Source organism: Palaemon carinicauda, chromosome 7 (assembly GCF_036898095.1).
Source record: "Palaemon carinicauda isolate YSFRI2023 chromosome 7, ASM3689809v2, whole genome shotgun sequence".
NCBI lineage: Eukaryota > Metazoa > Arthropoda > Malacostraca > Decapoda > Palaemonidae > Palaemon > Palaemon carinicauda.
Window position 1 is genome coordinate 143,616,417 of NC_090731.1, and position 18,319 is coordinate 143,634,735.

General features: G+C 47.8%; 1 protein-coding gene across 1 annotated transcript in view; it reads left to right on the forward strand.

The window, feature by feature from the left end:
* Positions 1-18,319, forward strand: part of EDTP (Egg-derived tyrosine phosphatase) — a 73,507-nt gene that overhangs the window by 16,197 nt on the left and 38,991 nt on the right. The window contains exons 5-6 of the mRNA XM_068376953.1: positions 220-328; positions 17,682-17,815. Of these exons, the coding sequence (XP_068233054.1) occupies positions 220-328; positions 17,682-17,815 (243 nt within the window). The remainder of the gene's footprint in view (positions 1-219; positions 329-17,681; positions 17,816-18,319) is intronic.

The following is an 18,319-nucleotide window of genomic DNA, read 5'->3' on the forward strand; positions in this document are numbered from 1 at the left end:
TTTAATCCTTTTCGGCATCAAGGACCTTAGATGTCAGGATGCCAGAAAACCTCAAATGAATGAATCAATCATTAAATCCTTTAATATACATCTTAGAGTTATCGTTCTCCCGTGTAATGGGACTTGGGTATGTGTAATTAGTGAAAATACAATTAATCTCCAAATTTGTAATTTTTAGTGATTTTATTATTAGAAATAAATTTTGTCTTATTATTTTAGGTCTGCAACCCTGTCCGGAGGACCGGAAATGTATGGCCGATCTGGTTTAGATTATATTTTTTCGTCAGTGGTGTCCAGTAAACCAGAAGAGGAGGATTTAGATGATGAGGTAAGAATTTTATTGCATTTAATTTCCTTCATGAAATGGAAACAAAGGTTTTGCAAATCATAAATCTTAATTTGTTCCCACACTTAATACAAACCCTCATTCTTTACTCTAGGAGATATTCTAGTGCGAGGTGGAAAATACAGCAGAATAACCTTAACAAGGTTAGTGGTGGGGGGATCGCCAGTCGGTAGCTGCTGTTTACCTTCAATCGAATTCTAGCCGTCGCAGTGGTAACACTGCTGCTCCTGCTTTTATTTGATTGGCAGGCTAGCCTTTCTTTTTTGTTTTTTTTATTAATCCTTTTTTCTTTTTCTTTGTTAGATGTGATGTCCTCTATTATGAGGAAGTGTTCTGGACACCTTTATGTTGCCACTGGAGGTGGATCCTCTTTCCCTATGCCCTGGTTACAGAGGTCATAGGTGTTCTGAAGGCTCCCCCTGCCAAGTATGTAGAAGTGGTCGCCCTCTCAGCGGGAGAAGTTCAAGAGAGGTAGATAGGAAGTACTAGAAGGACTCTTTACCTCCAGGATCGCCGTCGAAGGTAAGGAGTCACGGACCTCTTCTTCGGCCTCTCAATCTCTCCCTTCAGTTTCTTCCTCTCTTCCTTGCCTGCCTTCCTCCGGGGGGAATTTGAGGAAGAGTGGCACCATTGATTTAACCCTCATTCCTCTTGGTCAGGCGTATCACGTTGCCTCCCGCAGTGGGGCAATACTTTCCACCACCGGGAAAGACTGTTACTGCTTCAATTCCAGATCATGTACGAGCGGTATGCCTGCCCTTGGACTTCCTGGTTCCCCTTCGGAGGAAGTTTGGAACCAGTTTATCGCGGGCAAGGTAGTGCCTCAGGTCCCTTCTGTTTTGAACCTCGGGAGTTCCGGACCTTGCCTACCTCCAATCAACTCAGTCGGCGCCCACGGAAGTTTTAGTGGATATAGTAACTTCAGCTCCAGCGGCACCTACTTCACACTCCATTGCGCATCTACAAATTACAACATCGTGAGCACAAACATCGCTGTACCTCCTCCTCCTCCTCGCCCTCTTCGGATGCTAGGAGGGAGAGAGAGAAGAGGAAAAGGAGAGCTCGCTCTCCTTCCCCCAGACGTTCTCACCGGAGACACAGGCGACATAGGAAGAGACATCATCGTTCTCGCTCTTCCTCGCCTTCTATCTCTTCACGAGATGTCTCACCGCAAGACTATAAGCGCTCTCGTCACAAACGTAAGAAGAGCGCTTCCTCGTCATCGCCCTCTTCGGAGGTCAGGAGGGAGAGAGAGAAGCTAGATGTTCTCGCCGAAGAGACAGGCGATATAGGAAGAGACATCATCATTCTCGCTCTTCCTCGCCTTCTGTCTCGCCTCGAGACTATAAGCGCTCTTGGCACAAACCTAAGAAGAGAGCTCCCTCTTCATCGTTCTGCCTCGCTGTCGTCTTTCTCTTGCGAGGGATCATCTAAGAAGCCAGGAGCGTGGCCATGGGCAAAGCACGTCCTGACCTCGAACCCTCTTCTTTACATAATAGTTTGAGGGTCTCCGTTCGCTCTAGAAAAGTCAGAAAGAGCGCTTCTCCTCGCTTTCACTCCTTATCTTCAGAGAAGATCGCTCTCGCCTTCGACTACTCGATCTCTGACCCTTTGGGGTCTCGTGACACGGAAACTTCGGTTTCCCGGTGCGCTATCCCGTCTTTTTCTCACAACTCAAGTTGCTGAAACCTCAGGCTCTCGTGCAATTAGTCACGCTGACACTTAGTTGTCTCGTGACAAGGGAAACTTCCATTTCCTGTTGCTCTGGCCCTTTGGGTTCTCGCAACACCACCTCTAGGGGCACACACGATCATGCTGAACCTTCTGGTTCTCGTGAAACAAGTCACCAAGAGTTTTACTCTTAAGACAGAGTGTCTTCGGACTCTTGTCGCGCAGTGTGTTCATGTGCGCTCAACCAACACTGCGCCCATGACCATCAAGAGTTTTACTCTTACGGCAAAGTTTTCAGACTACCGTCAAGCAAGGTGTTCGCACGCAATTAGCGCTACACACGCAACTCTCCGGTCATACACTCGCGGGGTCAATCCCTCGCTCTCGTGTTTCAGATAGGACAACCTCCCCAGTTCCTTAGCTCCCTAATGAGTTAAGGATTAAGAGTCTCTCGAAAACCTCGAAAGAAGATGCAGGGGTTCGGTCCTTCTTCTCTTCGGTTGAGAGCAGAAGGAAAAGGGGAAACGTGTTAGAGAGGCTAATAGAAAACACCCAGATAGCAGCTCTGCTCGTTATCCTGCGGTTCATGTGGCAGCTCATGAGCTGCCCATGTTACGGGGTAGCACTCGTTGTCATCCTGCAACTTGATCAACCTGTTGTTGGGAAACATAGATTGCTGTCAGGAGGTTCACCTCCAGGGGTTAGAGAACCTCCCCTTAATAACCTTCCTCGGAATTGGGCTGCGTGAGAGAACCACCCCCCTTCCGAGGGAGAGCTTCCCCACTTCAGCCAGTCAGCAACCTTCCCTCCTTCCTAAAGAGTTGCGGACAGCTCGACGAGTTTTACCTCTGCTATCTCATCCCCGAAGACTCTGCTTTCTCCCCTTGCGCTGGGAAAAGGCAAGTCTAAGGCTTGTTCCTTCTTCAAGGGGAACTTCTCCCTCGTTCGCGAGAGATTATTACGCCTACACTTTTTTCCCATAAGAGCTGGGAGAAAGCTTGACTCAGGCGATGTCCTTCTTCGGGAGGACTTCTCTCTCGTTCACGAGAGGGAGATTGTTACCCCTACGTTTTTCCCATAAAACTGGGAGAAAACTTGTCTTAGGCAATGTTCTCCTTCGGGAGAACTTCTCTCTCATTCGCGAGATTACGCCTATGCTTTTTTCCCATAGAACTGGGAGAAAGCTTATCTTAGGCGATGTCCTCCTTCGGGAGGACTTCTCTCTCTTTCACGAGAGGGAGATTATTACGCCTACGCTTTTTTCCATAGAACTGGGAGAAAACTTGTCTTAGGCGATGTCCTCCTTCAGGAGAACTCCTCACTCGTTCGCGCGAGAGATTATTACGTCTATGCTTTGTTCCCATAGAACTGGGAGAAAGCTTTTCTTAGGCGATGTCCTCCTTCAGGAGGACTTCTCCCTCGTTCGCGAGAGACAAATTATTACGCCTACACTTTTTCCCATAGAGCGGGGAGAAAACTTGCCTTAGGCGATATCCTCCTGCGGGCGGACTTCTCCTTCGTTCGCGAGAAAGATTTTATTACGCCTACGCTTTTCCCCATAGAGCAGGGAGAAAGCTTGTTTTAGGCAATCTCCTTAGGGAGAACCTTCCTCCCATTCACAAGAGAAAACTTGTAGGAGTTTGCTGATCCACGCTCCTCCCCCTTACGCTTTTGGTTCTCCTCCAGGGGTGGAGTGAGAGTCTTGTCTTAAGCGACGTTCTCCTTCGGGAGAACAAACCTACCCTGCAGAGGAGTTATCTTCATCCCTGATGTTCTCCCCCTCGTGCTATAAGGAGACGTCTTTTTGAACCTACTGGTCCTCCTCACGTTGACCCCTCGGGGTCTCGTGACGATCACCTTTTCGGCGGGCGTGATCGGGAGCCTTTGAACTCTTGTCATGTTGATCCTACGGGTTCTCATGACCTTAGGAGTCCTTCGGGCCTCTGTCGCGTTGGACTTCCGAGTTCACACGACTTGGAACCGTCGAGTTTCAGTTACGCTGAGTCGTCGGGCTCTTGTAGCAATTAGCACAGTGTGTCCGCGCACACATGCAATTAGCGCTGTGCGCGCGACCATTGTCATCAAGAGTTTTACTCTTATGACAGAGAGTCTTCCGACTCTCGTCAACGGTCTTCGCCATTACTTCCAGACACTCCACCTTCTACTGTTCTTCCCCTTTCGATAAGAAAGATGCGAGGGGTAAGACATAAGGTTTGTCTGCTACTCGCGTCTCCGCTTTACCTGTAATAACACGCGAAGAATTAGCGCAGCCTGAGGATTCCTCGGAAGAGCTGCCGTATAAGGACTTAGAATCCTCCTATTTAAGGACTCTAAGAACTGTGTGTAATATCTCATGTCTCGGCAATTTGCATCTGTCTCCTCGACCTTTTGACGCTCCAGCCTTAGGCAGGCTATGTCGTTCACCCCAAACCCTAAGACCAGAATTGATCTTCTGGCTGTGGCCTGATTGGTAACGTCTCTGACTCACTAGTGCCATTAGTGTGTGCAACCTTACCATCCTTGTGAGCTAAGTTTAGGGGGTTTGGGGGAGCCTACAGGTCAATCTGCTGAGTCATCAGCAGCCACTGCCTAGCCCTCCCTGGTCCTAGCTTGGATGGAGAGGAGGCTTGGTCGTTGACCATATAATATATGGTCAGTCTCTAGGGTATTGTCCTAACTGCTAGTGTAATGTCACTGTCCCTTGCCTCTGCCATTCAAGAACAACCTTTAAACCTGGTCTGTTCGCCCTGCAGACCTTCTGAGGAGGTATCGCAGGCGGTCGCGGGAGAAATGGGTTCCCTGAAGTCTCAGGAATCCAATAAATTCCCGTTTAGGAGACAAAAGCCCTTTACGAGATCAGAGACGTCAACCCTTCTCCTCTGATCTTGGATCCCCTCACGGCGAGGCTCACACCGGGCTAATCCTCGAAGAGAGACACTACTCTTCCAGGCTCTTCTCAGTCACAGAAGCTTCAGCAATGGAAACGGCTTCAATGTCCCTTCTGGAGGCTCCTTGGCTTGACACGTGGTCTGGCGGTCGGTTACCTCGCGAGCCACGAGGACTTGTCAAACCGACTCCATGCAGTCCCTACAGGAAGTCCTAACTGCTGGGGCCAAGACAATGGACTTCTTAACCGCTACAAAATCGACCATGTGGAGCAATTGGGTTCTCAAAAAGAAGGAATCAGTAGTTCCCAGACTTCCTTTTGTACCACAGTGAGGAAAAGCTCCACTCAGTCTCGGCGACTAAAGGCTATTGCTCAGCCTTGAGCCTCATCTGTAGACTGAGAAAGGGTTGACCTGTCCGCCTCAGAAGACATCACCTTGGTTGATTCGGGGTTTTGAGTGATCTTGCCCCCCAGTTGAGATTAGACCAGCACTGAGACGTGCCTTACGTTCCCTGAGGGGTCTGCTCTATGAGCCCTTAAGGGCCTCAGGCTACTTTCTGAACCTTAAGACCGTCTTCCTCGTACCTCTGTCCTCGGCTAAAAGGGTCAGTGAGCTACATGGTCTGTCTTTCGTTGTCACCCATTCTAAGGGATGGGGTGGTGGGTGTCTCACAACTTCGTACTGGGCTTGGTGGCTAGACTCATAATCCTTCATCTACCGATGAGAGATTTAGAGAATTTCTGTTTTCCAGCCTCAATGTAACACGGGATACAGACCAGTCGTTACTATGCCCAGTCAGGGCGCTAAAGAAATACCTGAAGCGCACCAGACCTTTCAGACCACGTCTCCGTCATCTCTTCCTTAATACCAACAAGGTAGAGAAGAGAATCTCTCGCAACACCATCCCTTTCTGGCTCAAGAAAGTTATTGCGAAGTCTTTTCATGGAGACCCAGAGGCAGCACAACACAGAGCCCATCAAGTTAGGGGCGTGGCTGCTTCACTGGCGTTAAAGAGAAATTTCTGTCTCCCAAGTCTAAAGTGCTGGAGTCTGGAAACGCCAATCTACATTCACCGCTCAATATTTGAGCGAGGTGATACATAGGTCTCTTGACACCCTTTCTATATAGGGCCTATTGTGACAGGTCAACGGGTGCTGTACCTACCTTACGCCCTTTCAGGGGACAGTAACCATTGGCTGAGGATACTTGGTTATACTAGGTTTGTTCCAACACAGAGACTTACCTCGAACTACTTTCTTAGAAGGTACCTGGAATCTCCTCTCAACCGACCAGAGTTTTGTGTAGTCTACCCTACTTCCGTTTTCTATGGGGACTAACCCAGTCGTAAGGAGAACGTGCCCTGAGGCTAGTCCCGAGCCAGGTCGGTGTTAGCTTGGGTCTCGCTCCTCAGTAAGTTCTCTGGTCGCGTCGTGATACCATCCCGTAGCTCTCCATTCTCTGTGCGACCCTTTGTGTCCCCGACTCGTGTGTTCCACATGGTTCCCGCGTGGTATCTCTGTGCTTTCCCTGGTGTTCTCGCGTGTTCGCGTGATTCCCTTCTGCTTTCCCAAGTGTATTCCTTATCCTTTCCCTGCGTTCCTGTGTCTTGCGGTATTGTGTTGTGATGGAGCAGACCCGCCGTTGTCCTGGGCCTAGAGCCGGGAAGTCGTGTGGAGCGTTCGTATCCAAGCCTTAGGTTGACCCGCATTCCCTTTGCTCTTCCTGTAGGGGTAAAGTGAGCTCGCCGGCGGATACGTGCCCGGAGTGAGTGTCTTGGAGTGAGATCCAGTGGGTTCGTTTTAGTACGAAGAAGAAGAAGTCCACTAAACGATCCCCCAGGAAGGCGAGCATCTCTTCGCCCTTGACGTCGCCCGGTGGGAGGTCTGACGATGTTTCTGTTCCTTCTTCCCCTACCCAGAGTAGGGGACGAGGTAAGTCCGTTGCGGGGAAGGTGCCGATTGCTCTTCCCCAAGAGTCTTCTTCGTGATGTGGGGGTTGCTGAATCTTCGCAGGCAAGTGGGGGGCCTGAAAGTGCTTTTACTGGGGTCTTGGAGACTCTGCCCTTGTGCTTGGGGGGCACGTCTCCTCCGACGACCCCATGTGGAGTAATAATGTCCCTGTCTCTTCGCCCGCTTCATTGGCCTGCGTTTCAGGTACCTCGGCAGCTGATGGCACCCAAGATAAGTTAGACTCGACGGTAGCAGAGCCCTTCGGATGGAAGCTCCCGAAAACTCCAGGTAGGTCCCCGTTGAGGATGGAAGATGGCCTGGATTCCTGGTTCCCCAGCGTGGTGGAGCCGACCTCCCTTCCAGCCCCTCTGTCGGCGGTTCCTGACATGTTTTTGCAACCTTCGACCTCCGGTACTCAACAGTTCACGAAGGCCTCCATTACGCATGCCCCTGCCCGTCGGTCGGGTTATGCAGAATCGTCGGAGTCTTCAGCGGCCGGCTTATCGTTCTCTTCGGAGGGAGAAGCGAGGAGGAGGCGCCGTCGGAGGAGGGAGAGATCTAGGAGCAGGCGCTCCCGTTCGAGGTTGAGGTTTAGTAGAAGACGTTCCAGGTCCCCGAGGATGAAGTACAGGAGGAGTAGGTCCCCCAAAGGAGAATGGGTCTTCATCCCCCGCAGGAGGGTCGAGGACTTCGCCGCTTTCCCGCGTTCTCCGAGTCGGTGGTCCAGAGACGGTTCTCCACGGAGGCCCTCTGCCAGCCATAAGTTTGACCCTCGTAAGGACCAGAGCGAGAAGACCTCTTCAGATAGGCGTAAGACCGTGAAACTTGCGACTCAACCCACACAGCGGAGGGAGTCGCGTTTTCGGATGGGCAGCCTCGTCGGGTCAGCACAGTTGACTCGACCAATGGACTCGCAGGGACGGCTTCCTCCGCCGGGCAAGCCCACGGAAGTCTCGCCTTCTTTGTCCAAAGACTTATTATGGACGGAAGTCCTCGCCGGCACGGCGGTACCCGTCCCAAGACCCAGGTCTAGTGCGGAGGTACCCGTCGGCACAGACCATTACCACCACGGGGAAGTGCTCGTCGAGTCAGAACCCCAGCGACAGACGGGGGTGCCCATCGGACCATCGCCTCAGCTTCAGACGGAGGGAGTTGTTGGTGACGGTGAAGGTTCCCCAACCAAAGACTTGGCATATCGGAGGGTGATAGGTCTCATACGGAGGCATCACAGGATCGAGGAGCCTGTTCCCTCCGACGAAGATGCCTGGCGTTCCAGCCTCAATCGTCTTATGGAGGCCCCCGTGCAGCAGAAACCCTCCTTAGCGCTGCCTGTGGCCAGGGACTTGGTCCTGGGGCGCACGCACGTGGACAAGGTTGTGGCGGGCAATGCCGAAGCCCCCAAATCCCAGAGTTCCTCAAAATTACTCCAAGGACTAAGGTCCCAGAGCAGGTTTTATGTGCCGGAGGGGCAGCGACCGGGAGCCTGCAAAATGGAGACCTCCCTTGAAGTGTTGGGTCAAGGTGCCCCGGAGGACAGAGCCGCGTCAGCCCCGATTTGTTACTCACAATCGGAGGCTACGATGATGGAGGAGATGTCCAAGGACTTAGTCCACGTCGCCTCCTGGTTGGACTGGTGGGCTTCCACTCTGGTAGGTGTCCAGTCCACCTACGACTTGACAGACCCTACGAATCAGGCCCTCCTGAAGGAACTCATCATCTCCGGAAGAAAGACTTTAAAATTCCTGACATTCCAGTCTCTTGCCCTGTCAGCCAACTGGGTTCTTAGGAGAAGGGATACGGTTCTAGCCAAGCTGTCCCGGAAAATCCCTGACAGAGAAGCAAGGGCTTTGAGGAGCCTGCCTGTGTGGGGTGACTCTGTTTCCTTTGAAACAAATGGAGGAGATAATGGAGAAGGTCATGAAAAGGAAGGAAGTGAGTGGACCCAGACCTCACTCCGTGAGGAGACCCACTTACAGGAGGACAACGTCGGAAGGAACCTATACTTCTCGAGCCTCTCCTAGCCAGACGAGGAGAGACGCTCCATCTACCTCTTGGGCTCAACCACCGCAGCCCCCCCCCCCGTAGAGGAGCTCCAGCGGCGTCTGCCTCTTTTAGGGCGGCCTACTCAGCGTCCAGGAGAGGGCGTTCAGGCCGTTCCTCCAGAAGGAGATAGAGTGGGAGGCCCCCTACTTCTGCCTAAGCCTCAGGTAGGGGGATGCCTCAGACATTTTTGGCAAGCATGGAAGGCCCACGGTGCGGAACCCTGGACAGTATCCGTACTGAAGGAAGGGTACAGACTACCATTCCTAACAGAACCTCCGCCTCTGATTCCAGCCAGCCTGGCGGAGTGGCTAGCACCCAAGGACCCCTTGAAGAGGGCGACCCTTCAGGAGGAAGTATCCGCGATGTTGGAAAAAGGTGCAAGGGAAGTGGTCCTACATCCGGGCCCAGGCTTCTACAGTCGTCTCTTTCTGGTGGAGAAAGCGACGGGGGCGTTGGAGACCGGTGATAGACCTGTCAGCCCTCAACAAGTTTGTGTGCAAGACCCACTTCAAAATGGACACCCCGAAGTCGGTCCTGCAGTCCTTGAGGGAAGGGGACTTCATGATGTCCATAGACCTCAAGGACGCGTATTTTCAAATCCCGACCCACCCCTCAAGCAGGAAGTTTCTCCGGTTGAAGTGGGGTTCCCAGATCCTACAGTTCAAGACCCTCTGCTTCGGATTGTCAACAGCTCCCCAGGTATTCACGAGAGTCTTCACGACAGTCTCTGTGTGGGCTCACGAGCGGGGTATTCGCCTCATTCGATACCTGGACGACTGGTTACTCCTTTCCTCCTCAGAGGAAGTTTTGAAGGAGCAGGGTGTAAAACTAATACAATTCTGCAAAGTTCTGGGTATCACGATCAACCTGGAGAAATCGAATCTGTCTCCCTCCACCAGGATGACTGACTTGGGGATGGTGCTGGACTCCCGCCTAGTGAGAGCCTTTCCGTCGGAAGAACGGTTGAACAACCTAGAACAGATCCTCCAGCCTTTCCTTTCGGGACAGCCCAGGAGAGCCAAGGACTGGCAGAGGTTAATAGGTCACCTAGTGTCATTAGAGAAACTGGTTCCCCAAGGGAGGCTCAGACTCAGGAGTGTCCAATGGAACGTGAAGGGGCTCTGGAGCCAAGTGGACTCGCCCTACAAGTTAATTCCCGTCCTTCCGGAGGCAAAACACTCCCTGGAGTGGTGGCTATGTCGGCCGAATATCCTCAAGGGGATGCCCTTCGCAACCGAGCCCCCCGAGATGCTTCTCTTCACAGACGCCTCCAAAGAGGGGTGGGAGCACATCTCCTCAACAAGTCAGCGAGAGGATCTTGGACGGACGAAGAGAAAGATCAACGTCCTAGAGATGAAGGCAGTCCGAGAAGCGTGCCTACAGTTCGTAGATCTTCTGAGGGGAAACACAGTGGCGTTGATGTGCGACAACGCCACTGTAGTAGCGTACATAAAGAAACACGGAGGTCTAAAATTGAAGGAGTTGTGCGATCTCGCGTTGGAGATCCTTAATTGGGCCGAGTCAGAACAGATCGTGATTTCAGCAAGGTTCATTCCAGGCAAAAGGAATGTCCTAACCGACGGGCTCAGCAGGATGGGCCAAGTAGTGGGTACCGAGTGGTCTCTTCTCCCAGGAGTGGCCAGGCTCATCATTCAAAAATGGGGCTCGCCAGTGATGGATCTCTTTGCAACCAGACTGAACGCAGAGCTCCCCGTATTTTGTTCTCCTGTCCCAGACCCAAAAGCGGCGTTGGAGGATGCTTTTCAACACAAATGGGACAACCTCGACGTGTACGCTTTTCCCCCCTTCGCATTGATCAGGCAAGTGCTCAACAGAGTACGGGCAGCTCGAAACTTAAAGATGACTTTGGTAGCGCCCTGGTGGCCGGAGAGAGAGTGGTTTGCGGATCTAAGAGATCTGGCATGTCTTCCCCCGTGGCCTCTGCCCGACAGACCAGACCTACTACGGCAACCACACTTCCAAAGGTTCCACGACAATCCTCGTCTCTTCGCCTTCACGCATGGAGACTATCGAGCGACTCCTGAGGAAGGAAGGATATTCGGCAGGAACAGCGGAAAAGATGTCGCGTTATCTGAGACGGTCTACTTTTACGAAATGGTGTGCCTCAAAGAACATCAAGCCTCTAAAAGCCTCGGTTCCGGATATTGCGGATTTCCTCGTGCATCTCAGAGACGGGGTGGGCATGTCAATACCGGCCATCAAAGGAGTCCGTGCGGCCTTGGGCCAAGTTTTCCTTCTGAAGGGCGTTGATCTGGGCTCCTCTAGGCACATCTCTATGCTCATCAGGAGCTTCGAACAAGCATGCCCTCCGCAAGCCTCCAGGGTACCGCAGTGGGACGTGGCGAGCGTATTGAAAATGCTAAGTGAACCACTGTTCGAACCCCTGAAGGACATAGTGGACAGGGATCTCACTCTCAAGACGGTCTTCTTGTTGGCCTTGGCCTCAGCTAAGAGAGTAGGAGAAATCCATGGGTTGTCCTACGAAATCTCTCATTCGAAAGGGTGGCGGGAGCTCTCCTTCAAGTTCGTCCCTCCTTTTGTAGTGAAAACACAGAATCCAGCGGTCTGGGACCCAAGTTCGAGGGCTTCTCAATGCCGGCTATTCCTCGGACAGGGAATCCAGAAGATTTGAAGTTGTGCCCCGTCCGAGCCGTGAGGAAATACCTTGAGAGGATGGCTCGCCTCCGCCCTGGTATCAAAAAACATATTGTCTCTACGGGTGCAACGAAGAAGCAGGTATCTAAGAATACCATTTCCTTTTGGCTGAGACAGGTGATTGTCAGGGCCTATAGCAATGCGGGTCTTCCCTGACAAGTAATCCCAGGCCCCATGACATTAGGGTCTAAGTACATCTCTGGCTTTTGAGAGGAACATGGCAGTGGGCCAGATCCTTAGAGCAGGCACCTGGTCGAACCAGTCGACCTTCACAGCGCTTTACCTCAAGGATTGCTCGAGGAAATCTTTAGACGGTTTCTCTATTGGGACAGTCATCTCCGCGCTCCAAGCGATTTAACGGTGAAGCCCCAGGTACAATCGTGGATAGCAAGACCAAGAGACACAGGTTCGTTCCCTTTCACCCTTGTCCCTTTTCCTTTCCCTACTCTGAGATAGCCCCAGATACAACCCGCAAAAGACTCGTCTTCACAACTTCGCCACAGGACTCAGCATCATGGAATTTTTTAAAGGGTAAGTACTTAGACACTAACATGAGCTCTTTGTGTAGTTTTCCCTATGTTTCGTTTTCCGGATATCTTAGAACGTAGTTCCCACCCAGGTTCCTGGATTCCCGGTTAGCTTGGTCTAGAGTTCAGGAAGACACTCCCACCTCCTAAAGTGTAAGTCTCCTAAGAAAGTAGTTCGAGGTAAGTCTCTGTGTTGGAACAAATCACAAATTTTAAGTAATTTGTATTTTTCCTTCCTTCCCCGAGTGCCTTACTGACCCTTAAGACTTTTTGTTCCATCCAGGAACTTACTGAGGAGTGAGACCCAAGCTAACACCGACCTGGCTCGGGACTAGCCTCAGGGCACGTTCTCCTTACGACTGGGTTAGTCCCCATAGAAAACGGAAGTAGGGTAGACTACACAAAACTCTGGTCGGTTGAGAGGAGATTCCAGGTACCTCTCAAGAAAGTAGTTCTCGGTAAGTATGTTAGGAAAAATACAAATTACTTAAAATTTGTGATTTTAAGAAGGGCATCCATCTATCTTCGTCGTCTCCTCCTCCCTCCCATCTGGGGATCCTAGTCTGTATCCAGTTTCAGTTGGACTCACCAATGGAAATAAGGTATGATACTCATCTGATTCCTCTCACAGGGTATAAGTTATACTCGTGGTCACGAGGTTTCCCCTTTTCAGAGTCGGGGGAATCCTAAGTTTGAATGGGTCCGAGTGAATGTTCCTGACCCACTTCATCCTGAAACATTTGTTTCCACGAAGCTACAAACCTTCAGTCGTGCTGAGATTATGGAGATCTACAAAGAAAGAAGATCGACGGAAGATTGTTGCTTCAAAAGAGTCTATTTTGATTGGAGGACATTAGATGATTGGCATACTAGTGATCATGCACCAATCATTATAAACACCAACAAGGGTCCGCCTTTGCAAAGATCGCCACGTTGGAATCTAGACAAGGCAGACTGGGTTAAATTTTGTGAGCTAAGTGAAATCGAAGGGAGAGCAGAACAGTTTGAAAGTGTTGATGATGCCATAGACCTACTGAATGGAACTCTTCATACAGCAGGAGTCAATTCAATTCCCAAAACAACAGGGTTATTCAAACGACGACCAGTCCCGTGGTGGTCTTCAGAACTAACTGCACTCCACAGAGCCACAAGAAGATCTCTAACACGATTGCGTAGACGCAGAACTGATGAGAATTTAATAATGTACAAGAAATGTAGAGCACAGTTCCGTCGTGCCATGAAAGAAGCAAGGCGCCAGTCATGGATGTCTTTTGTTTCCTCTATTAACAGTAGAACACCACCATCTTCTGTGTGGAGGAAAGTAAAAAAGATAGCTGGCAAATTCACCCCCAACCCACCACCAGTGTTGAAGGTGAATGGCCAGTATGTAACTGAAGCAAATGAAGTTAGCAATGCCCTGGCTAATCATTTTTCAAATGTATCCAGCAAGTGTGAAGGAGCCCCTGGTCACCAGTATAGGAGCACTGAAGAAAAGAAAATTTTAAATTTTGCAACAAGAAGGGAAGAGTCGTATAATTCTCCTTTCACTGAAAGAGAATTTGATTCCGCACTTGCTCATTGCAACGATACAGCCCCTGGACCCGATGGAATTCCATATGCAATGATTAAACATGTACATTTTAATACAAAGCTATTTATTTTAAGCATTATTAATAGAATATGGCATGATCATAGCTACCCAAGTGTTTGGGAACTAGCCATTATTTTAGCCTTTTTAAAACCCGGTAAAGACAAGTTTTTAGCAGCAAACTATCGTCCTATTGCATTGACATCTTGTTTATGTAAAATCATGGAGAAGATGGTCAATGCAAGGCTGATATGGTACCTTGAAAAGAAAGGTATTTTATCACCGATTCAATGTGGATTCCGAAAAATGCACTCAACGACTGATGTGATGATACGACTTGAGTCATCTATTTGTGAAGCCTTTGCTTCCAAACAGCATCATGTTACAGTATTTTTTGACCTTGAAAAGGCATATGATACCACATGGAGATATGGTATTCTTAAAACCATTCATGAATTGGGATTGAGAGGAGAGCTGCCACTATTTATTCAGGCATTTCTTTCACGTAGAGTTTTTCAAGTGAGAGTGGGGGAAACTCTATCAGAGAGTAAGTGCCAGGAAGAAGGAGTTCCTCAGGGTAGTGTGCTGAGTGTAACCCTTTTTGCACTAGCAATTAATGGGATATCCTCAGCCATTCCCCAGGATGTTCTCTCAACACTATTTGTGGATGATCTCTCAATATCATTTGCTGGCACTAGAATGGCAATGGTTGAGAGAAAAATCCAACTCTCTATTGATAAAATTATCCAGTGGGCTGACATGAATGGATTTAAGTTCTCGACAAGTAAAACTACCATTGTCCATTTTTGTCGTATCCGGGGAGTACATCCAGACCCGGATATATACATTAAAGGTCAACGGATACCATGTGTATCGGAAACCAAATTTTTAGGTTTGATATTTGACTGTAGACTTACATGGGTTTCTCACCTAAAAGCGCTAAAAGCTAAATGTGTTGAAGCTCTGAATATCTTAAAAGTATTGTCCCATACATCATGGGGGGCAGACCGCAATACTATTTTAAAATTATACAAGGCCTTGATTTTTTCCAAAATTAGTTATGGTTGTGAGGTATATTCTTCAGCCACCCCAAGCCGGTTAAAAATATTAGACTCGATACATCATGCAGGTATTAGATTATCTACTGGAGCTTTTAAAACCTCGCCTATCCCAAGTCTCCTTGTTGATGCTGGAGAGTTACCTCTAGACCTTTACCGAATGTCTTCCATTCTTCGGTATTGGTTTAGATTGCAAAGACTCCCTAGCTCTCTAGCCTTTCAGACTGCAAGCCTTGTAAGACACGCATCATACTTTGAGTTGCACCCAAAATCTCCTCAACCTTATGGCTTTCGGGTGAAACGATTTTTAAATAGTCTGGATATAATTAGAAATAAGGTACTTCCATTCAAGGTATCATCAACGCCTCCATGGAAATTACCTGACATATCTTTTTGTAAATACTTTATTGGAGTTAAGAAGAATATGACTGACTTAGAATCCAGGTCTCTTTTTATGGAACATGTCGAAGAACATAGGGGATCGACTTTTATATATACTGATGGCTCCAAATCTGATGCTGGCGTTGGATTTGGAGTACATAGTAATGATTTTAATTGTAGAGGTGCACTTCCTCTAACAGCTTCCATATTTACTGCCGAACTGTATGGCATATTAACCGCTATTGAGAAAATAGCTTTGGAAAAGGAGGGTAATTTTACAATTTTTAGTGATGCAAGGAGTGTTCTTCAAGCTTTAGAAGTTTTTAATTCTAGTAACCCTCTAGTTTTAAAGATTTTAGAATGGCTTTTTATTATTGGACGGAAAGGTATAACTGTTCGATTTTGTTGGGTTCCAGCACATGTAGGTGTGTCTGGGAATGAGAAGGCAGATTTACTGGCGAAGAATGCGGCATCCGAGTTGCTACCAAGGAGGTATCCCATTCCATGTAACGATCTCCTACCTTACATCAAGAAATTGGTTTGTGATAAATGGCAACAGCACTGGGACAGTCAAGACGGCAATAAAATGAGGGAAGTAACAAATATCATATCACCTTGGAGGTATAACATGATTCCCCGAAAATGGGAGACGACTCTTTGTCGTCTCCGTATTGGTCACACACGGTTGACACACGAGTTTCTGCTGAAGGGCCAACACCAACCGTATTGCGAGGACTGCTTAGTACCTTTAACAGTGAGGCATTTGTTGACCGAATGCCCTAATTTTACTAACTTAAGAAATAGATATCTGTTTGAGGCTCGAGGTGAGGATGGCAGGTTTATCCTTGCCAAGATTCTTGGACATGATGTGTCTTACTATGCGAGCGGAATTTTTAGATTTATTTCAGAAGCAGGTCTTCTGAAAACTATTTAACTATTTTAATGACTTCTTAATTTTTATGGTTTTAATCGAATTCTCTTTTAATTTTCATATACAGTAAATGGTATCGGCGTCAATGACCTTAGATGTCAGGATGCCAGAAAACTTTCAATCAATCAATCAATTGGGTTCCAGCACATGTAGGTGTGTCTGGGAATGAGAAGGCAGATTTACTGGCGAAGAATGCGGCATCCGAGTTGTTACCAAGGAGGTATCCCATTCCATGTAACGATCTCCTACCTTACATCAAGAAATTGGTTTGTGATAAATGGCAACAGCACTGGGACAGTCAAGACGGCAATAAAATGAGGGAAGTAACAAATATCATATCACCTTGGAGGTATAACATGATTCCCCGAAAATGGGAGACGACTCTTTGTCGTCTCCGTATTGGTCACACACGGTTGACACACGAGTTTCTGCTGAAGGGCCAACACCAACCGTATTGCGAGGACTGCTTAGTACCTTTAACAGTGAGGCATTTGTTGACCGAATGCCCTAATTTTACTAACTTAAGAAATAGATATCTGTTTGAGGCTCAAGGTGAGGATGGCAGGTTTATCCTTGCCAAGATTCTTGGACATGATGTGTCTTACTATGCGAGCGGAATTTTTAGATTTATTTCAGAAGCAGGTCTTCTGAAAACTATTTAACTATTTTAATGACTTCTTAATTTTTATGGTTTTAATTGAATTCTCTTTTAATTTTCATATACAGTAAATGGTATCGGCGTCAATGACCTTAGATGTCAGGATGCCAGAAAACTTTCAATCAATCAATCAATCAAAAGAGTCTAGTCTGAGGACTATCTTCCCTAGGAATAGGGAACTTGGCCACCCTGGCCTCAAGACTAAGTCTCCTATAGTAAAGAATGAGGGTTTGTATCAAGTGTGGGAACAAATGACAAACTTATAACAGAGTTTGTACTTTTCCTAACATACAAACCCGAATTCTTTACACAAATCTTCCCTCCATCGCCGCCCCCTAGAATAGTCCTAGCTAGAATCCGATTGAAGGTAAACAGCAGCTACTGAGCGGCGGTCCCCCCACCACTAACAGGTGGGTAACTACCTGCCCAGTCGTTAACGACCTTGTTAAGGTTTTTCTGTCATATTTTCCAGCTCTCGCTAGAATATTTTCTATAGTAAAGAATTTGGGTTTGTATGTTAGGAAAAATACAAACACTGTTATAAGTTTGTCATTTTTTTTTTAGTCATGTGCATCTCATTGAGAAAATCCTTCACACTTGACCACGGATTCTGTCTTAGTTCACTGGTATTGTATTCATTTACATAAGTTTTTCAAAGGAAAAAAGTTTTTGGAAATTTGACTCTAAAAGATTGTGTGAAGGATTCCTAAGTTTTATTTGCCCGAGACTTTTAACACTTACAAAGGTGAAGTTTTCAATACTGTTGGTTTTGGAAAGTTTGAAGTAATTCAACCAGATTAAATTATATAACAAGATATTTAATGTGTTTTTTCAATAGATCCCAAGTGTAAAATATTTTTGTATGTGTACACGAATGCATTTAAATAAAAAAATAATTCTGTTCTGTACATAAATCCTTCTCACTTTTTTTTTTTTATAAGTAAACCTTTACTGTTGTATTCCAGGTGCCACAAACAAATAGCGACTGGCAGCTATTTGATAAAGTTAGAGCACAAGATATTCGGTTATTGAAGGCATGTAATGTTGGAGTCATAGTTGACCTGATGGTTGAAAAGAAAAAAGTCAAATTTGGAATGTAGTAAGTATATTCCCTGTTTAATTATGTTTTTTTTTTGTTAACTCCTTGCCCTTATTTATTATTTTTTGTATTCATGATGGTGTTATATGAGGTTATATGGAATTGGTGGAAGGTTGTTGCAAGCAGTGAAAAGTTGCTACAAAGGTAGTAAAGCGTGTGTTTGGATAGGAATTGAAGTGAGCGATTGGTTTCCGGTGAGAGTGGGGCTGAGACAGGGATGTGTGATGTCGCCATGGTTGTCTAACTTGTATGTTGATGGAGTGGTGAAAGAGGTGAATGCTCGAGTGTTTGGATGAGGATTAAAGCTGGTAGACGAGAATGATCTTGAATGGGAGGTCAATCAATTGTTGTTTGCTGATGATACTGTACTGGTTGCAGACGCTGAAGAGAAGCTTCGCCGATTAGTGACAGAATTTGGAAGGGTGTGTGAGAGAAGGAAGTTGAGAGTTAATGTGGGTAAGAGTAAGGTTATGAGATGTACGGGAAGGGAAGCTGGTGCGCGGT